The 18,406-nt window shown below is 37.6% G+C and overlaps 1 protein-coding gene across 2 annotated transcripts in view; it reads left to right on the top strand.

Moving 5' to 3' along the window:
- mgat5 (alpha-1,6-mannosylglycoprotein 6-beta-N-acetylglucosaminyltransferase) overlaps positions 1 to 18,406 on the top strand; it is a 62,788-nt gene that overhangs the window by 8,050 nt on the left and 36,332 nt on the right. Inside the window, exons 2-3 of one of the 2 annotated variants that reach the window (XM_079889548.1) lie at positions 6,577 to 7,001; positions 12,103 to 12,270. In XM_079889548.1, the coding sequence (XP_079745674.1) occupies positions 6,761 to 7,001; positions 12,103 to 12,270 (409 nt within the window). In that variant the 5' untranslated portion in view covers positions 6,577 to 6,760. The remainder of the gene's footprint in view (positions 1 to 6,576; positions 7,002 to 12,102; positions 12,271 to 18,406) is intronic. The other variant, XM_079889549.1, reaches the window with a different exon arrangement.

Raw genomic sequence — 18,406 nt, 5'->3', positions numbered from 1 at the left:
TGCATACTTGAACTGTGACTATACTTTAGTACAGTCCTTTTTGTAGCATTAAAAGATAAACTTTAAAGTCTTTCTCTTTTGTTGTATTTTATGACCACATTATGAAACTCCCCCTTGCTCCCTTATCTTTTTGCGTTTTATTAGACACTTCGACCAACTGTGAATAATTGATTTTTGAGTTGTTCTGCCTTTAAAGCGAAATGTGCGTGTTATTCTCTTTCGTCAAACGATGCCTGGCGATGACAGTTCTTAAAGTTTTATAGTTCTGTCGACTGAAATTTTGTGTAGAAACAATTTTCACTTAGTAAAATTCAATTTCAAGCCGATTCGATTGCACCCTATGACGTCATTTTCTGTCATGAAAATGTTTCCGCCATTTAGAATTTTTTGAAAAACATACTTTTTCAAACTCGTCCTAGACGGTTGCTCCGATTTTCAAGAAAATTGAACCAGATAATCTTCAGACCATGCCAACAAAAAGTTATGGAATTCAAGTTGATTCGTCAAATCGTTCTTGAATACCGCACACAAACTAATTTTACGTAGCTCTTGCGAAAACAGACTTAAGGCTATATCTCCGCAACGCTTTATCACATTCAGACCAAACTTGGTACATGTCATCACAAGCATGACCTGAAGCGAAGCATGCTGCGTTTCAGCGCAGCGCCAACTACTGGTCCGGAGATACAAAAAATAGCTGTTTTTGCTCATAACTTCTGAACGATTTGTTCAAAAATCATAATAGTGGTCTCGTTAGATTCAGGGCATCATGCCAAGTTTCCCATATTGACCATTTTGAATTTTGTACTAAAAAGCTGTATTTTATGAACGCATGAACGTATCATTACGAAACTCGGTATGGGTCATCAATACGATGCCCTGAAGGAGCCTGAGAAGTTTCGAACCAGTACCACCTAGTGGCAAAATTTATTTTTCAAATGCTTATAACTCTGGCTGTGGTTGACTTATTTTCAAGGGAGTCATCTCCTTAGGTTCCTTTCCGAGTCCAATGATACCAAACATGCTAGGTTTCACCTTACTGTTTGTGTAGCGTTGTGATTTAGCGCTTGAAAAACATTTGCCAATATCTTCGAAACCGTTTGACCGATCGAGACGAAACCACCGTAGGAAGTTTGAAAACATAGGTCGTTGTCTACATGCTAATGCCCAAATGTCAAAATATCAATAGTAAGTGGCAAGAAAATGCAAACAAAGTCAGGTGTGGGTCATTTTTTATGTTTATGAACATATAAATGTCTATATCTCCAAAACGAAATTAGATATTTTCACCAAATTTCACACACACATGTATGGGCTCACTATGAGAGCACATAAAAAAATTATGTGCTTGTGCCTCTAGTTGGCGCTATAATAGAACAAAACATGAAATTGCCATTGACTTCAATACAGTATTGTGATATAAAATGCTATACTTAACGAATGCATTGGTGTAACATTATGAAACTCCGTATGTGCTATCAGCTCCATGCCCTGAAGGTACTCTAAAGATATCGAGACAGCGCCACCTTTTGGTCAAAAGTTATAACAAAATTTCCAAAAATAATAATAACTTTTGAATAAATCTGCCTATTGTAATGACACTGGTCTTAATAGATTCCTTGGGTCACGCCGAGAACATAGATACCAAGTTTGCCGTATTTGGCCGAACTTCCTGTCCGCCATCTTGATTTTGATTCAATACCTACTTTTTCAAACTCCTCCTAGACTGTTTGTCCAATTTTCACCAAAATCGAATCATATCATCTCCAGACTGTGCCGCTTCGCGTTAATAGACGAAACCATTTTCATACCGCAGCAGCAAAGTTGAGGTATGATGCCAAAAGGACTATTCAGGCTTTATATCTGCAATGCCTTGACATATTGACACCAAACTTTGTGTGTGTCATTGTCACTTCACTCTGACCACATCACATAAATTTCATAACTGCACCACCTATTGGTTGAAAGTGATAATCCATTAAATCATATTTTTAGTTATTGTATACATTATTATTAATCAGCTATTTTGCCTAAAATCATCTTAAAATGTCTTTAATTGCTCTTTGCTGCAGTTGGTCTGATACTCCCAGCCATGTTGGCATGTATTATTGTCGTCTTGTGCCTGGCCCCGATAATTGTTGCTTGCAGCTATATTGTTAATTACAATCATATATGTACATTTTACTCCTATTGGATTGTAAAAAAAAAATGGATATGAATGAATAGTTTGATTGGCTGAGCTTCTACGGATAAGTGTACCCATTAAGCCCACCAAAATCTAAGTTTAGGTTTTTTTCATAGATATTGACATAGTTTATAAGAAAAATAATTTGTTAAAATGCAAGATTAATCTCTCATTTGAAATTGTATTAATTAGTTGATGTACATTTTAGAATATAAAATTAAGATAATTTAGGAATAAAGTCAGAAGTCTGGCATGGGCTTAATTGGTACTTTTGGCACCATTTAAGCCCGCATGTGTTCCAAATAAGCCCACATCATCATTTATTCACAAAATATAAAAAATTTAATGATTTTTAAAGAAGTAAAACATCAATATATTTATTCAGTGACAGGGAAGTATTAAAAAAAATCATTTTGCTAATGTTTGATTAGAGCCCTGGGTGGGATGGGTTGGTGTTAGTGGCCGGTGGTCTGGAGCCTTAAGTTGGCTTGACTGGAGTTGTAACTGGAGTCAAGCTGGAAGTTTGACCGGGTGTATCTCAGGAGCCAAGCTGAGTTAGGGCTCCATACTCTGGGGCTCCTAGTGGGCCCCCCTAACAGTCCCAGGGGCTCAGGACTGTGGGGAATGTAGGGTCCCTTTGGGAGCTCTCCATGTCCGGAATCACAAGCGTTAACTCAGCTTGACTCCCGAATTATGCCCGGTTATACATAAAGGACTTTAGGACAAAACGGGCTCTATCTCATTTGAATGAATGTGTAATTTGTGTGTAAGTAAGGTAAGGGTAAAAGGTTAGTAAGGTAAAAGCACACAAAGACATGTTATCATTAAACACTTTCAGAAAATGTATCAAAGTTTGCACTTAGAGGGATTCCTCATTGAAATACATAAGGTGGGCTTAAATGGTACACAGTGAGTAATGGTGAAAAAAGACAATGTTTTCCTTTAAAAATGTAAGATATGTTTACAAATACATGCATGGAGCTTAAATATACTGTGGACTAGTATCATAGTAATTTTCATTGTGCCCGCATTGAGAAATGTTAAGTTTTTTTCATTCAAGGTTAGCTTGTGCTGGCTCTAGTTTGCATGTGTTTTGTGGCACTGTACCATTTAAGCCCATCTTAAAAAAAAGTTAATTTATAAAAATAATCTTCTCTACAAAACAATTTATGATGTATTTATTAGTAAATTAATGTAAAATGAATCACAAAACATTTATTGTTTGCAATTCACATGCTTAATTCTTTGGCAGTCTATCTTTCTGTAAGGCTAATGGTTTGACCTAGAGATTAGCTTTGAACGCAAGCTAATAAAACTCATCTTTCCATTTAAAGGAAAATGATATAAAATGATAAAGTACTATTTGTTCATACACAAAAAACAATACATTTATCTCTTATTTGACATAATATCAATGTAATTACCAAAGAAATGGCTGAAAATTGCAGAAATGTGTTAATTTCTGAAGGGTCCCGAAACACCAAAGTTTTGGGGTGACTTTGTGTGAGGTCCCCTGAGACAGCATGCACATGGGTGGGGCTAACTCAACATTGCCAAATGTGATTGGTATGCAATAAAAAATGCCAGGGAAGTAACAAATCACTGGATTGGTTAAAATAATAAGCAGCATAAAATATTATTTTCTCTTTTTTTAATTTGACTTCAGAGTTGAAAGTGGGCTTAAAGGGTACATGGGCTTAATGGGTACACTTACCCTATGTTTATATTAGTTACAATATCATGCTTTTTTGGCAATATTTGACACTGTCGATCATATCATACTTCTTGACAGGCTGGAAAACTGGGTGGGGATTTCTGGGATAGTCCTAAAATGGTTCAGGTCATACTTAGATGGGAGAGGTTATAATGAGAGTATAGGAGACCATAAGTCTGAGTGGACATCCATGACATGCGGAGTCCCTCAAGGCTCAATTCTTGCGCCACTCCTGTTCAACCTGTGCTCCCAATGAGCCAAATAATGAGAAAGAACCAAATTGCTTACCACAGCTATGCAGACGACACACAGCTCTACTTAGCCCTATCGCCTAACGATTACAGCCCCATTGACTCCCTGTGCCAATGCATTGACGAAGTCAACAGTTGGATGTGTCAAAACTTTCTTCAGTTAAACAAAGACAAAACTGAAGTCATTGCGTTTGGAAACAAAGATGAAGTTCTCAAGGTGAACGCATACCTTCACTCTAGGGGTCAAACAACTAAACATCAAGTCAGGAATCTTGGTGTGTCACTAGAGTCAGACCTTAGTTTCAGTAGTCATATCAAAGCAATAACTAAATCAGCATACTATCATCTGAAAAATATTGCAATAATAAGATGCTTTGTTTCCAGACAAGACTTAGAGAAACTTGTGCATGCTTTCATCACCAGCAGGGTGGATTATTGTAATGGACTCCTCACTGGCCTTCCCAAAAAGACCATAAGACAGTTGCAGCTCACACAGAACGCTGCCGCCAGGATTCTGAGCAGAACCAGAAAATATGAACATATCACACCAGTCCTCAGGTCTTTACACTGGCTCCCAGTTAGATTTAGGATTGATTTTAAAGTATTATTACTGGTATATAAATCATTCAATGGCCTAGGACCTCAATATATTGCAGATATGCTCACTGAATATAAACCCAACAGATCACTCAGATCATTAGGATCATATCAGCTAGAAGTTCACTCTAAGCATGGAGAGTTCGCTTTTAGCTATTATGCCAGCCGCAACTGGAACCAGCTTCCAGAGGAGATCAGATGTGCTCCTACAGTAGTCACATTCAAATCCAGACTCAAAACACATCTGTTTAACTATGCATTTACTGAATGAGCACTGTGCCGCTGTTCGTCCGACTGTTTGTACTGTACTGTATTTTATTTTATTTTTCTAAACTGTTTTAATTATTCATATTTCTTTTTTATTATTCTATGTAAAGTACTTTGAATTGCCATTGTGTATGAAATGTGCTATATAAATAAACTTGCCTTGCCTTGCCTTGCCAATATCACACTTTAGCAAAATTTAAGCAAAATATTGTGTAAAAATGGGTTTCTTTTCCCTTGTCAATAGCGTAGTTATGTATGAAGCACAACTCAGAGAGAGGTCACTTTTAAACCAAACAGCTTTCTGTTGGTCAGCGTGGCAAATTCTTGAACAGGGTAAAAATTTTCCTCTTTCAGATTTTGCTGCTCATATGAAACTCCTGAACCATGGATTCCTGTTGAAATTTTACTCACGTAATTTCATAGAGCAACAGTAAATGTGACTGCTCTTTTAGGCTAATGACAATATCATCCTAGAGCTGTAAGCTGCAACTATTTAGGTTATAACTTTTATCCTGTTACCCAAGGGTGTGCATTACAGTAATTTTGATAGGTTTGTAATAACTGCGTCATGCTTTGACATTGAGTGGCTTGTTACTTTAACTTAGAAAATATCAAAGGTCACTTATAGTAGGTGTGAAAGAAGAGTGAAGTGATTGGGCAACATTTCTAAAACTGGTTACACAGATGGTGTGTATTCAGCCTTTGTGCCCGCATTATGTCAGTGGCATACCCTTCTGCTGACTATATTTAAATCCATGCCCCATATACAAACAAGTATATTTGTGTTCATCAAATACCTATTTGTCTTTCATTCTCTGGAAGCCTTTCAGGCGAGGTTTACTTTAACATTCTCATCCTTTGCTTTGACTCGATCCCCTCATTGAAATGCCACCGCACGGTCTGTTACGTCTGTTGAAACAGTCTCTGTTTAATCCCACAACAATGTGATACACTAGAGACTGTATTGTGAGCCTGGTTATGTGGTCATCCATTATGATGTCACCGTTGTAGTCGCATTGCCTGGCAGTGCAGGTGAAACAAAATAGTTTCCTTTGCATACTATTGCTACAGTTTTCTGGATTGTTTCTAATTTTCATTTGAGTGGTTGTCTTCTTGCTAGGTTTTCTTGCTAGGGTCATCCTGGTCATTTCTTGGGTCATTTGAGTGGTTGCTAGGGTCATCTTGGTCATTTCTTGGGTGGTTGTTAAGATCATCTGGGTCATCAGAGTGCTTGTTAGAGGTCTTATTAGGGTCTTTTGGGTGTTTCCTAGGGTCACTTCTTGGGTCTTTTGGGTGGTCACTCAGACTTTTTGAGTGGTTTCTAGGGTCTTCTGGATTATTGCTTAGGGTATTCTGGGTAGTTTCTTACTGGCCCATCAAGTCAAGTCCATCTCCAAGTATCTATGTAGTTTGTAGATGTAGTTTTTAGATATGACACTTCCTTTTTTTCACCCATTTTATTGTCCACCAATTCAAAAACTTTACAACAAAAATGCTAACATTTTGGTAAAAGCCTTTCCTTTATGCTAATTTTGACTTTTCTTGTTTGTTTTTTCTCCCAGTGTCTTCATTGCGATGGAGCTTCTGGTGGGCGTGTCATCTGGTGTGATTGACAGCTTGAGCTAAAAGGAATGGACTGCAGTGAGGAAAAAAAAGACTAGAGACCACGCCCCCCTGAGCACCATGAGACTCAACTCATCCTGATTTGCGCACACTCTCCACACACTCAAAACGAACTTCCTCGCCATGGGCTCTGTGTACTTGTGGAAGTTGTCCTCCCAAAAGCTGGGATTCTTCCTTGTGAGTTTCGGTTTCATTTGGGGGATGATGCTGCTTCATTTCACAATCCAGCAGAGGGCGACGCACGAAAGCAGCGCGCAGCTACGCATGCAGATATTGGATCTCAGCAAGCGATATATCAAAGCCCTCGCTGAGGAGAACCAGAGCGTGATGGACGGACCCTACGTAGGCACCATGACGGCATACGGTGAGTCCTTAGCTGTATTCGAAATCGCATTCTGTCTAGTAAGTTTCGTATTTGACATCTCGTCATTCTTATTGCTCTTTGTTTGGGAATGTCAAAGATCTTCATTGTAAGTCGCAATCGATGAAGCCACTGGAATGAGTGGTGAGCATCTTGAGCTACAGAAATGCATCCAGTTAACCAGTATACGTCTTCTAGAACATTCTACTATAACCTGTATAACTAAGAATTGTAATCGCAAGATTGCGATATTCGCAATTAAAAAATAAAACAAATCATCCATTCTCATCCATTCTTGATGTAAATTTTGACCACAAAGTTTCATAGTTGACATCTCGCATTCATATTTCTTTTTTGTTTATTTGGAAACTTTGAAGATCTTCATCGTCAGTCACAACCGTTGTAGCAACCTGAATGAGCTGTGAACATTTTGAGTTATAGAAGTAAATCTACTTTACCTACATCTACTATAACATTCTATTATGACCTGAATAGCTGAGAATTGCAATCATACGATTCATTTCTTAGTTGACATCTCATCGCTGGTATTTCTCATTTTTTGTTTGGGAACGTTGAAGATCTTTTTGGTCAGTCGCAACCGATGACTTTCATCTACCGCTTGCAATAGAAGTTAGGAATAGAGAGCTGTACTATAAAGAGAAGCTGCAGGAATCCAAGATACTGCGGGAGATGGTAACACTGCAGTTATGAAATTTGCATCCAGCAGTCAGTTTGAAGTCCGTTTTTCATATCAGCCGCATAAATCGGCACGGCTGCTGCACTGCTGCAGAACAACGGCTTGTTATAACTCCTCTGGCTTAGTCTTTCCCTGCGTTTTTTGTTTTCTTCCACTGCATGTTTTAACCTATATTTAGCTCCCATGATGACCTGAGGCTGCAGCTGAGAAGCCATGCCATGCAGAAGTCGCATTTGTGATGGGCCGCAACCATAACAATCAATGTTTATAGAGGCAATGTCATCGTCCTTAAGCAGAAGAAAGCTGTGGCGGTGTCTGTTTTAGCCCTTCTCTCAGAACACAGCCGTCGATAACTTATTCATGCCGCTAATAGAGGCGCTCCGTTGGGCATGAGGCCTCATTACGTCCCACGGATGACTATCGATCCAGAAGCAAAGACACACACCACACTTCTTGCAAACAATACGCCCACCGTTTCTTGCACTAAACAGCTTCTTTTACAGATGAAGTCGCAATTTGTTGTTGTATTTACCAGGTTCAAGAAACTTGGTGCAAGTAAACGCATGTAACTTTTGGGTTTCTCATGTAGGAGAGTTGACCCTGATAGCATACCGTGCTCCAGCAGGTGAAATGTCAGACGTGTAAGATTTTGCTGTGGTAACATTATCAGCAACAAATGCCTTAGTCGGTTGGTTATTGCTAATTAAGGCCCGTGCTATTAGAGGTAACTCAACCAGTGTGAGGAGGTAGTACTTCATTTTCTCAAGGCAGGGGTCATCAACAGGGGATCCGTGATGGCGTTGCAGGGGGTCTGATAATTATTGTATGATCTCAACATTTGTTTTTGCAAAAAACGCTATCTTTGGCAAATCTCAAAAGCAATATACATTTTGCAAATCGTACATTATATTGTTGTGATGTCGAAATTAATTTTTGCTTTAATATGAGTCTGTTATTGTTTATGGATTTAGACACAGTAAAATAGAGTTTATTTGTATTTTGGTTGTAATTGCGGTTCTTAGTAGATAAAATGGGTCTGTGGTGGTGTTTCAGAAGATCCAATATTGTTTATTCAGCCTTTTATCTAGATCAGGGGTGTCAAACAAAGGAGTTTACCTCAACCCTAATTAAACACAACTGATTCAGCTAATCAAGTCCTTCAGGCTTATTTGAAGCAGGGTTGGAACTAAACTTTGGATCTGAGTTGATCTAGGTTAACATCAGACCAAGCGGCCAAGTGAATTTGCTACTACTTACATGTTTCAAATGATAAGCCATATTTGAGGGGGATGGATGATAGGAGAAACGTTATGATTTCCTACCCGACGTACTGTAATGTCAAGGAAATTATAGTATATCCCCGTTAACGATCTGGCCCTCACGAACTGTGTGACTTCGCCACTTTCTGTGGAGTTTTTTTTCTGCGACTAACCGAGTAATACAATTTTGGTTGACTAAGCCTCTTTTCGTCAACTAACGTTTAGTTGACTATTAGGGGGGAGCCCTTAATAGCCCTTTGTAGGCTTGCTGCGATAATCGGTGTTCAGCCGCACACCAGTTACATCACTTGCCCACTTTATAGTAATAAAATAGTAATAAAAATTATGTAGTTCAATTAGAGAACAGACACTACAATTAAAAACTGATCAGCAGCAGGAGTCAAGATTTCATTTATCACGTGACGAGAGTGAGGCGAGCTGACTGACAAGACGATGGCGGAAATGTAAAAGCGTCTATTTGGCAATATTTTGGATTCAAGACTAATGTTAATAGGGATCCTGCAAACATAGTCATAAATAATAATAATGAACCCACCATTCAAGCAATTGCAGCTAATTCGAAAGTAAAATGCGCAAGGCCATACTGGCATTCATCAGGGTCAAACCTACCCAGTCCCAACCTCCCTTATTACGGGTGTTGTCACATCGATTATACGGTCCGGTGGGAACATTTCTTCGCTGTCACATCCCTAGTTCATTGTAAGAACAGATTCCTGTCTCAACCTGATCTGTTCCTGTTTGACCTGTTCAATTAAAGCACAGTGACATCTGTGATGGAATCTAGTGTCTCTAGTAAACAAGGAAACAGAAATCTAGCTGGTTTCCTTGTATACTTTTGCATCTGTAGTTAGTTTGCTATACGTCCAAGTATTGTATTCTGGTCCACTTTCTGCTTTTCCTGTAAACCAGAACTGCGGCTTTTTGTTTAGAATGTGGATCTATATCTTGTTCTCTGTAATCTAATCTTGGTCGGTATATTGTCTCCTGTCTACATCACGTCTCGCTGAAGCTCCAGGATATGCATCCCATTAATGCATCACATTTGCAGTTAATAAGTGAGAGAGACAGACAGACAGACAGGTGAGGAGAGAGTTACAGACACCCAGAAATGATTAAACCAGGCCGAAGCGAAAGATCAATTTGTATTATCCGTTGAGAGTGAAATTGAGAAAGAGAGCTAGAGAAAGAGATATAAGGTCAGATATGACTCACCGTGGTAATATGAAGGGTAAAAACACAAATCCAGCCCTGTCTTTTTTTACAGCCTATGGGTTTTTTTTAGTACCGCTGTACACAAAGCAGAGCCTCGCTTATTAACACTACTTAATATTGAGATAAGAGAAAAAGAATTTAAACATTCATATAAACCCCCACACCCAATGGACCACTTGCACTGAGCTTCGTGACGCACTTCTGTTTGGAAATGGTACGTCTCACTTATTTCCGGTTATGTTTACTTTCAATGTACTGTGGTCAATGAGTTGAACAAACGCCACCTAAAATGAGTGTCCAAAATGTTAATGCCCAAAATGCTATAATATTCAAAGTAGTTGACTGACAGGCACTTTGCGAGCATTCAATCATTCAACTATTTTAAAAGACTGGAATAAACTCCAGCGTCTGAAACTCACATTTCAAAGTAGAATAACTGGTTGTCGCGTAGTTTTTCGGAGAAAGACGTATTTGAGCTTAGAATGTTTCCTAAATCTCTGCAAACATATTATGGTATTTTAATGCTTTAATACCGTCAAAAATGTATATACAGCACCTTTAATGTCACATGACTCCCCCCCCCCCCCCGAAGGGTTTACTGCTCTCTGAGGGATTTAGTCCTGGGAAGTGTGATGATGATGTCATGACGTCATCATAATTGTGAGTAGAGGTACTCGGTGACATAGAAATATGGATTATACTCTTGTCTCCATCTGTCAGAGAAAATCCGACTGGATTTGGACAATTTTTGGAGCCAGAGAGAAAGAGATGAAATGAGTTAAAGACATTCACAAGTTTAACTTTCATAGTGTGAGACATTTCTGCATGAAAAATAATATTTTGCAGGAAATATTGGGATTGGATAATTTGGGATTTTGATTGGATTGGACAAGTTTTCACTAGTCATGCATTGTGAGATGCATTGTTTCTCTTCTTTCCTCCTTCCCTTTTTTGGTTTTTGAGATGCGAGTGAGAAACAAGATCAAGTAGTTTAAGGCTTGGTGAATTATGTCACTGGAAATCAGTTTAACTACATATCTGTTCTTCATTCAAGCAGTTGCCACAAATTGCCCTGAGGTGTTGTCACCCAGAATTCCCTAAGAGGAGAAATGTTCCATGGTAAAATAATGATACTTATTCATCCTCCTTCTGTATTTTTATATCTTATTACATGTGGTGTGCTTGTTTATTGGATTATTTAAACTGAATTACTGAATCAAGAATCAATCTCTTCTAAATCAATCTCGGGATTCTGATTCATAATTGCATTTGGATCATTCCACGCCTCACTTGTCCTCTCTCTGCATTTGAACATAATCATCTTTCATAGTGTGTTATCAAGATGAAACTCCAGATTATTGAGTTATTGAGCATATGGATGGTTCTTAATCCCTCTGTTCTGCAGGAAGCTTGGGTTTCATCTGAAATCATATTAAAACCTGTTTGAAATGCTGAAGGTGTTTTGACCTCATTCAGTTAAGTGTGTGTGGGGGTATGAAAATCTAAATGAGAAATTTGTTCTATTCTATTATTTTCTATTCTATTTGTACAGAATACAAGATGGATAAATGTTTAGTCTGAAACTTGTGGCAGAAAAAGTAAAAAAAATCAAAGAAAAAAACGAATCTTGGTGTTGGGACTTATTTACAGATATTTGCATATAATACTGTGTATGTATGTATGTGTATGTGTATATATATATATATATATATATATATATATATATATATATATATATATATAAACATAAATATATATATATTTATTGTATTTTTTATATATAATAAAATATAAGTGTAAATTTATATAAATATATATATATAATATATATATTTTTTTAGTAATTAATAATTACTGCCTTTATTCTACTATATTCTTTTAGCTAATCATATGTATATAATATTCTTTTGTGCAGATCTGAAGAAGACTCTAGCTGTTCTTCTGGATAATATAATGCAGAGATTATCAAAGCTAGAGTCTAAAGTGGACAATATCATATACAATGGCACAAGTACTAACCTGACCAATGGAACCGGGACCCCTGGACCGAACCCTGTCAACCCAGAGAAAGTCAACGTGGCAGGTACAGATGGTCTTTCTCATCATACTTTACTCTTTGCACTGATATATTTTCTGTTAGTCTTCCTATTGCCCCCCCCCCCCCACACACACACACACAATTTCCAAAATCAGTGTCCCACACACATTCATGGTTTTCTTTCACAGTTCCTGCCCTCTTTATTGGACTCAATTGATTTTCCTTCAGCTACAAGATGATTAACAACCACGTTAGAAAACTAACTATTTGTAGTTTCACCATCAAGTGTTTGCTAGAAAGAAAGGGCTTGGTTATGTTACGGGTGGTAGCTTTGTATTATGACGATATTAATCAGCAAATAATGTAAGATGGGGCTTTGCTTTGTCCATTTTTATGTGTTCATTAAAAGTAGAAGTAATTTTCTTTACGATCTTGTGTTCCTCAATCAGGTTCCGCTTAGGTGTTTTTTATGGTTTACAGTTACGCTAGTTGATTTTTACTACATCTGTGTTTATCAATCCGCTGATGTAGTGTTGTTTCAGGTTGTATTGACAGAGCTGAGAGTTAATGTAGCTTGAATTTGTCACCAAAGCGAAGTTTGTCTTGGTAGACTTAAAATTTGATTATAATCTGGCAGTGTGTGTTCTGTTGGCACAATGCCATCTGGGAGACTGTTGTTGACCAGATGACTGATGTAAATGTAATGCTGTGGTTATTTGGACATCTAACATGGTAAAACTATGGTACTCTCCATCATTTGGTTATATTGAATATACCAAAGTATAATGGTATTACCATCTGTTGCAACTGTACCATACCATCACAGTCTGTACTGGTAACATCACAGGCATTGCTTAAGGGTATCAATATCATTTTGTATTAGAACATGAAAATGAACCATGGCGTTGTTATAGGTAAACTCTAGTGGCCATGTTTCTTGGTTTCACTACAAATACTATAGTTGAACTATGGTTGCAGTTGTTAGTTTTCATAAATATCACAACAATACCATGTTTTTCTGACATGTGCCACAGTAATGCAATGGTAATACAATGTTTCTGGAAATTTACCACAGTAATTCCATGTTTTATTTGTTCATGTACAACTGAAATACAATGGTTTACCATTGGACATTTACCACTACTGTATATTAGCATGTACAATGGTAATACTTTGTCTTTAGGCATTTACCACAGTAACATCATGTTTTTCTATGTGTACAGTTCCATTGCCATGGTCTTTGGATATTTACTACAGCAATACCATGTTTTCTTGTGCATGTACAGTAATACCATGATTGATGGTTTGTTTTTTGGACAGTTACCTCTGTAATACCATGTTTTTGGGAAACCTACAATGGTGTTCTTTGAAGTACCATGAGGTAACATGTAAAACATATGGTAATCATTTAGATCCATGCTTATATCAAAATACCATGGTAATACCATCTGATGCATTCGCTGTAACCTGCTTTTCCGTAAAGGTTGTATGTGTGTGATTTCTCTGTCGCTCGACTTGGGGTGTGTGTGCGGATGTGATCCATTGCCTCTGACTCACTGTGCTTAATATAGGCCAAACCCCTGTTGAGTCATGTGGCGCTTGACAGTGGCTGGATATCGCTAACTCTCTCTCTTTCTGACTGCTTTTATGACAGACCGCTGCGATGACACTTCTGGCGGCAACCTTTGTTTATATCTCAAACTGAGCTAAACTGCTTTAAGGCCCATTAAGGTGCAAAGGGAGGTTAAAATTACAGTATGTGATGGATATGGTGTGGTGTTATGTAACACTGTCCTGTCAATGCTAACTTGATTTGCGAAAATTGCACAGTGCATAAATAATTTAGCTCTTTTGCCATTATAAACAGTCAAGTCAAGCATCACTATCATATTTGGGGATAGATATGTGAACAAACAACGCAGTCTCATTGCAGTTCATAACTGTTTTACATTTTGGCGAATTGGTGTCTAATTAGAATTTGTACGATCTCATTTGTACGTTTTTGTATGATCTGCTTACGCCCCAGTGGCGGTATATCAGGGTAGGCCTTCATACTTCATTTTTTTCATACTTAATTCATATGAAATTTTGATTTATTATTATAGTTGTGGTGTGGACTACCCTATTCTCATAGAATTAGCTTTATAAAACTTTATAGTTATAGTCACTGTTATAGTTATAACTATAGTTATAGTTATAACTTGGTGTAAACGGCCCTTAAAATTACCAAGAACAGAGTAGCAACTAACTTACATAGAACCATCCATTACACGCTAGCATCCACAAAACAACACACTAGATTAAATAATGAACACTCTTCTGTACACTTTAACACTTTAAAACAACCAGGAACACGCTAAAACCACCTAGAAGACGCTAGTTTTGTAACAGTGAGTTTTCTAATGTGTTAGCAAAGATTTGAAATGTAATTTTAGGTCCGTTTTCTTAACAGACTAGATGTTTTAAGACTACCGGACACGGTTGACGTGCCATAAGTTGGATTTCCAACCAAACGTGAAGCGAATCTTTTCAAAGTTTGCAAGAAACAAATCAGGTGTGTTTCCATCAAGTTGTTTGAGCGGATGACGGTGGTATTGGTAACCTAGTAACCAACAGTAAACAAAACACCATCAGCGGAAACAGATGATTTTTCCCATTATTCGTACTAGCGTAAAAACTTTTGTCGAGTTAAGGGATTTTTTTTTTTTTTAATTTGCCGTTTCCATCACTCACCACACTGATACGATACTTCAAAATGCGCATAAAAACAGGGTGATAGAAACACAGCTATAGATGTTTTTGAGAACTCAAACCAACATTTTCAGATGTAAGTCATAGTTCAGGATGACAGCAGCTTGAATCTTTACTTGCAGTCCCAAGCTCTCTAAAGCGCTATTATTCCCTGACGAATGACCGAGTGGGGCCTGGCAGCTAGTGAAGAAATGAAAGAAAAGTCCTGCTTCTCAAAGCTATCAAACGACTCTTTATAGTCCATCAACATGATGACAAATCTAAGCAATACCGTCTGAAAGGCCCGCACAAAGACTCATTGTGGTCTTCATGTTGGAACTGTAAAACGGTGAATGTACGTGTGAACTCTTGCACCCACACAAGAGAACATTCGCCTTCTGCTCGTTCTTGCCGGGTTCCTCTAAATGGGTGCATTTAATGTTTGAAGAAAAAAAAGAGTTTGAAGAAATTGAAGGGTTTTTTGTCCGTAGGTCACCTGCCATTAACCTCAAAAGTGCTATGTTTCCCAGCAGTTTTTTTTGTTGTTTTTTTTTACTCTCAGTTGACATTGATATCATGATGTGCGCAGCCGCGATAGTCAATTCTGAACGCAAACATCGAATTCCGTTCTCTTTCGCGTCTATTTGTGCTTGAATGGACATATACACGCAAAATGATGTCAAGACGCCCATCTCGGCTGGTACCCTTGTGAACACGGTCAAATATGGCTCACGTGAACGGACTAAGTGACAGCAGCATAATGTTCCTGCGATGTTAATCAAACAACAAAAGAAAAAGACAATCACTTTTGAAGCTGTAACAAAGATTCATTATATTTAATTTATAGTGAATTTGATTATTCAATTTCTGTACATGAATGCTGTTAGTCTTACCTGAAAAACACAAAGCACTGTTTATTTGATTTGTGTCTTTGTTCTATTGTATTTATCTATGCTTGTAATTTGTTGATTATTTTCTATGCAAAATCACCCCAATAATTCTAGAATGATTAATTATTTCCAAAAAGAGCTATTCAAGTCATCTTGTGAATGTTTTTTTTACTACTATGGAAGCTTGTTTCCGCCACTGAATAATAAATAAATAATAATAATTGCGACTTTTTATCTCACAATTCTGACTTTTTTTCTCACAATTGCGATATATCAAGTCAGAATTGTGACTTTTTTTCTCACAATTGCGAGATATGAAGTCAGAATTGTGAGAAATAAAGTCGCAATTCTGAGAAATAAAGTCGCAATTGCGAGATATAAGTCGCAATTCTGTGAAATAAAGTCGCAATTGCGTGATATAAAGTCGCAATTCTGAGAAATAAAGTCGCAATTCTGAGAAATAAAGTCGCAATTGCGAGATATAAAGTCGCAATTGCGAGATATAAAGTCGCAATTCTGAGAAATAAAGTCGCAATTGCGAGATATAAAGTCAGAATTGCATGATATAAAGTCAGAATTGTGAGATACAAACTATTCTGAGGTAAAAAAAAAAAAAAAAAGTCCGTCTTTTTTTTCCTTAGAATTGGACTTTATATCTCACAATTGTGAGTTTATATCTCACAATTCTGAGAAAAGATGTCAGAATTGCGAGATATAAACTCGCAATTATGTGTTATAAAGTCAGAATTGCGTGATATAAAGTCGCAATTGTGAGAAAAAAAGTCAGAATTCTGACTTTATAACACGCAATTCTGACTTTATAACACGCAATTGCGAGTTTATATCTCGCAATTCTGACTTTATAACACGCAATTGCGACTTTATTTCACGCAATTCTGACTTTATATCTCGCAATTCTGAGAAATAAAGTCAGAATTGCGAGATGTAAACTCGCAATTGTGACATAAAAAGTCGCAATTATCTTTTAAAATGTTTTATTTTGTGGCGGAAACAAGCTTCCATAATATACTGTATATTTCACAATGTCAATTTTTTTTTCCAGTATCGTGCAGCCCTACAACATACGATTGAATCTGTTTTCTGATTGGCTGAAAAACTTTATTATGAGATCAGAGAGACCGAATCTATTTGTTGAGTTTGTTTTGGGAGCATTCATAGTTCTAGCAGCCTGTTAGCTTAGCATTATTATTCATTTTCATATTTGTCACAACAAACTGAAGCTTGTAGTTATCCCAGAAAGAATAGAAAATATTACTTTCAGCGTAGAAAGATAACCTAGTTACATTAAAAGATCCTGTTATTTTTCCAAATATTCAGCCAACTATTTTCTACGTTTATATTTCCTTCATTATCATTTTTAAAAAATGTGAACGTTGTCCTTTTTTCTTGTGTAGGATTCTCACTGTTGTTTCTTTCATATGCATCAGAGTTGGATTAGCGTATTATATCTGCATCAATGCTAGAAAATAACTTATGTTCAAATCAGCAAGGTCAACACAAGCTAAAACCATTTTTACAAAATTTGTATAATGTTTGAGAGACTTCTTTGGAAGTGAATTGGAAAAACTGTTTAGTGCTAGCTCAAAATTGACACACTTGACACCTGTAATTATGTTAATGTTTGTTTTCCACTATCTCCACTTTCAGGATAACATCAGACATTATCTCACGTCTGCGTCTGCGGATCCACCCGATTAAAACCGTTGAACCAACGCCCGGCGATGTTATCTATCCAAACATAGCACGTTTCACCCAGGCTTTCTCTCTTTCTCAGAGGTTATCGGCATCGCGTGCCAGCAGCGAAGAGAGCCCAGGTGTTCGTGCGGCCCGTGTCTTGTGTGTCTATGTGTGTGCGTTTGTTTGCGCCAGCGGTGTCTGTTACCGTCTCTCTGGACGCTGTTGAAATGACGCCGCTGGCACGCTCGGCGGTTCTGGCTCTTGACTCCTCGGAGAGAGAAGGAGAACGAGAGACACAGACAGAGATACACTGTTAGCAAACAGAATGGCTGGCTTCATTGTGCTCGTAGATGCCGCTGGTGGACGCAAGGCCAACGTGTAATTAATAAGCTAAACACTTGCAAGCTAAGAACAATAGCACAAAGACCACGTTCATCCTTGCTAGCGAGAAGAGACAGAGCTAAAGTTAGAGTTAAGGCCTGTTCATACCAATAAAGATAACTATATTAGCATCCACACCAACACACAATATATGTGTAGTTAGTTATACTGCTGCAGTTATGGCGTCTGCCGCTTTAAATGCTCTAGCTCTTTAAAGTTGGTGGTTTCTGATTGGCTGATTCCTATCGTCCTTGGTGTGAACGGCCCTTTATTTAGTAATGCTTTAACGTTATTCTCTAACAAGTTTAAAAATGAATTCATCCAACAGATGTGAATGATTCCTCAAATGTTATGTCCTGCTACTTTTCTAACCGATTAAACTTTCGATTTTTACGTGAAAAGTTTTGCCAAGTTTTATCACTTCCTTCAAATAACGCGTGACCAAAATTCTAAAAGTCTCTTTTCTACCACTTAAGGTTTCC

Source organism: Squalius cephalus (genome assembly GCF_949319135.1).
Source record: "Squalius cephalus genome assembly, chromosome: 13".
Taxonomy (NCBI): Eukaryota; Metazoa; Chordata; class Actinopteri; order Cypriniformes; family Leuciscidae; genus Squalius; species Squalius cephalus.
This window is presented reverse-complemented; position numbering and strand designations above follow the sequence as displayed.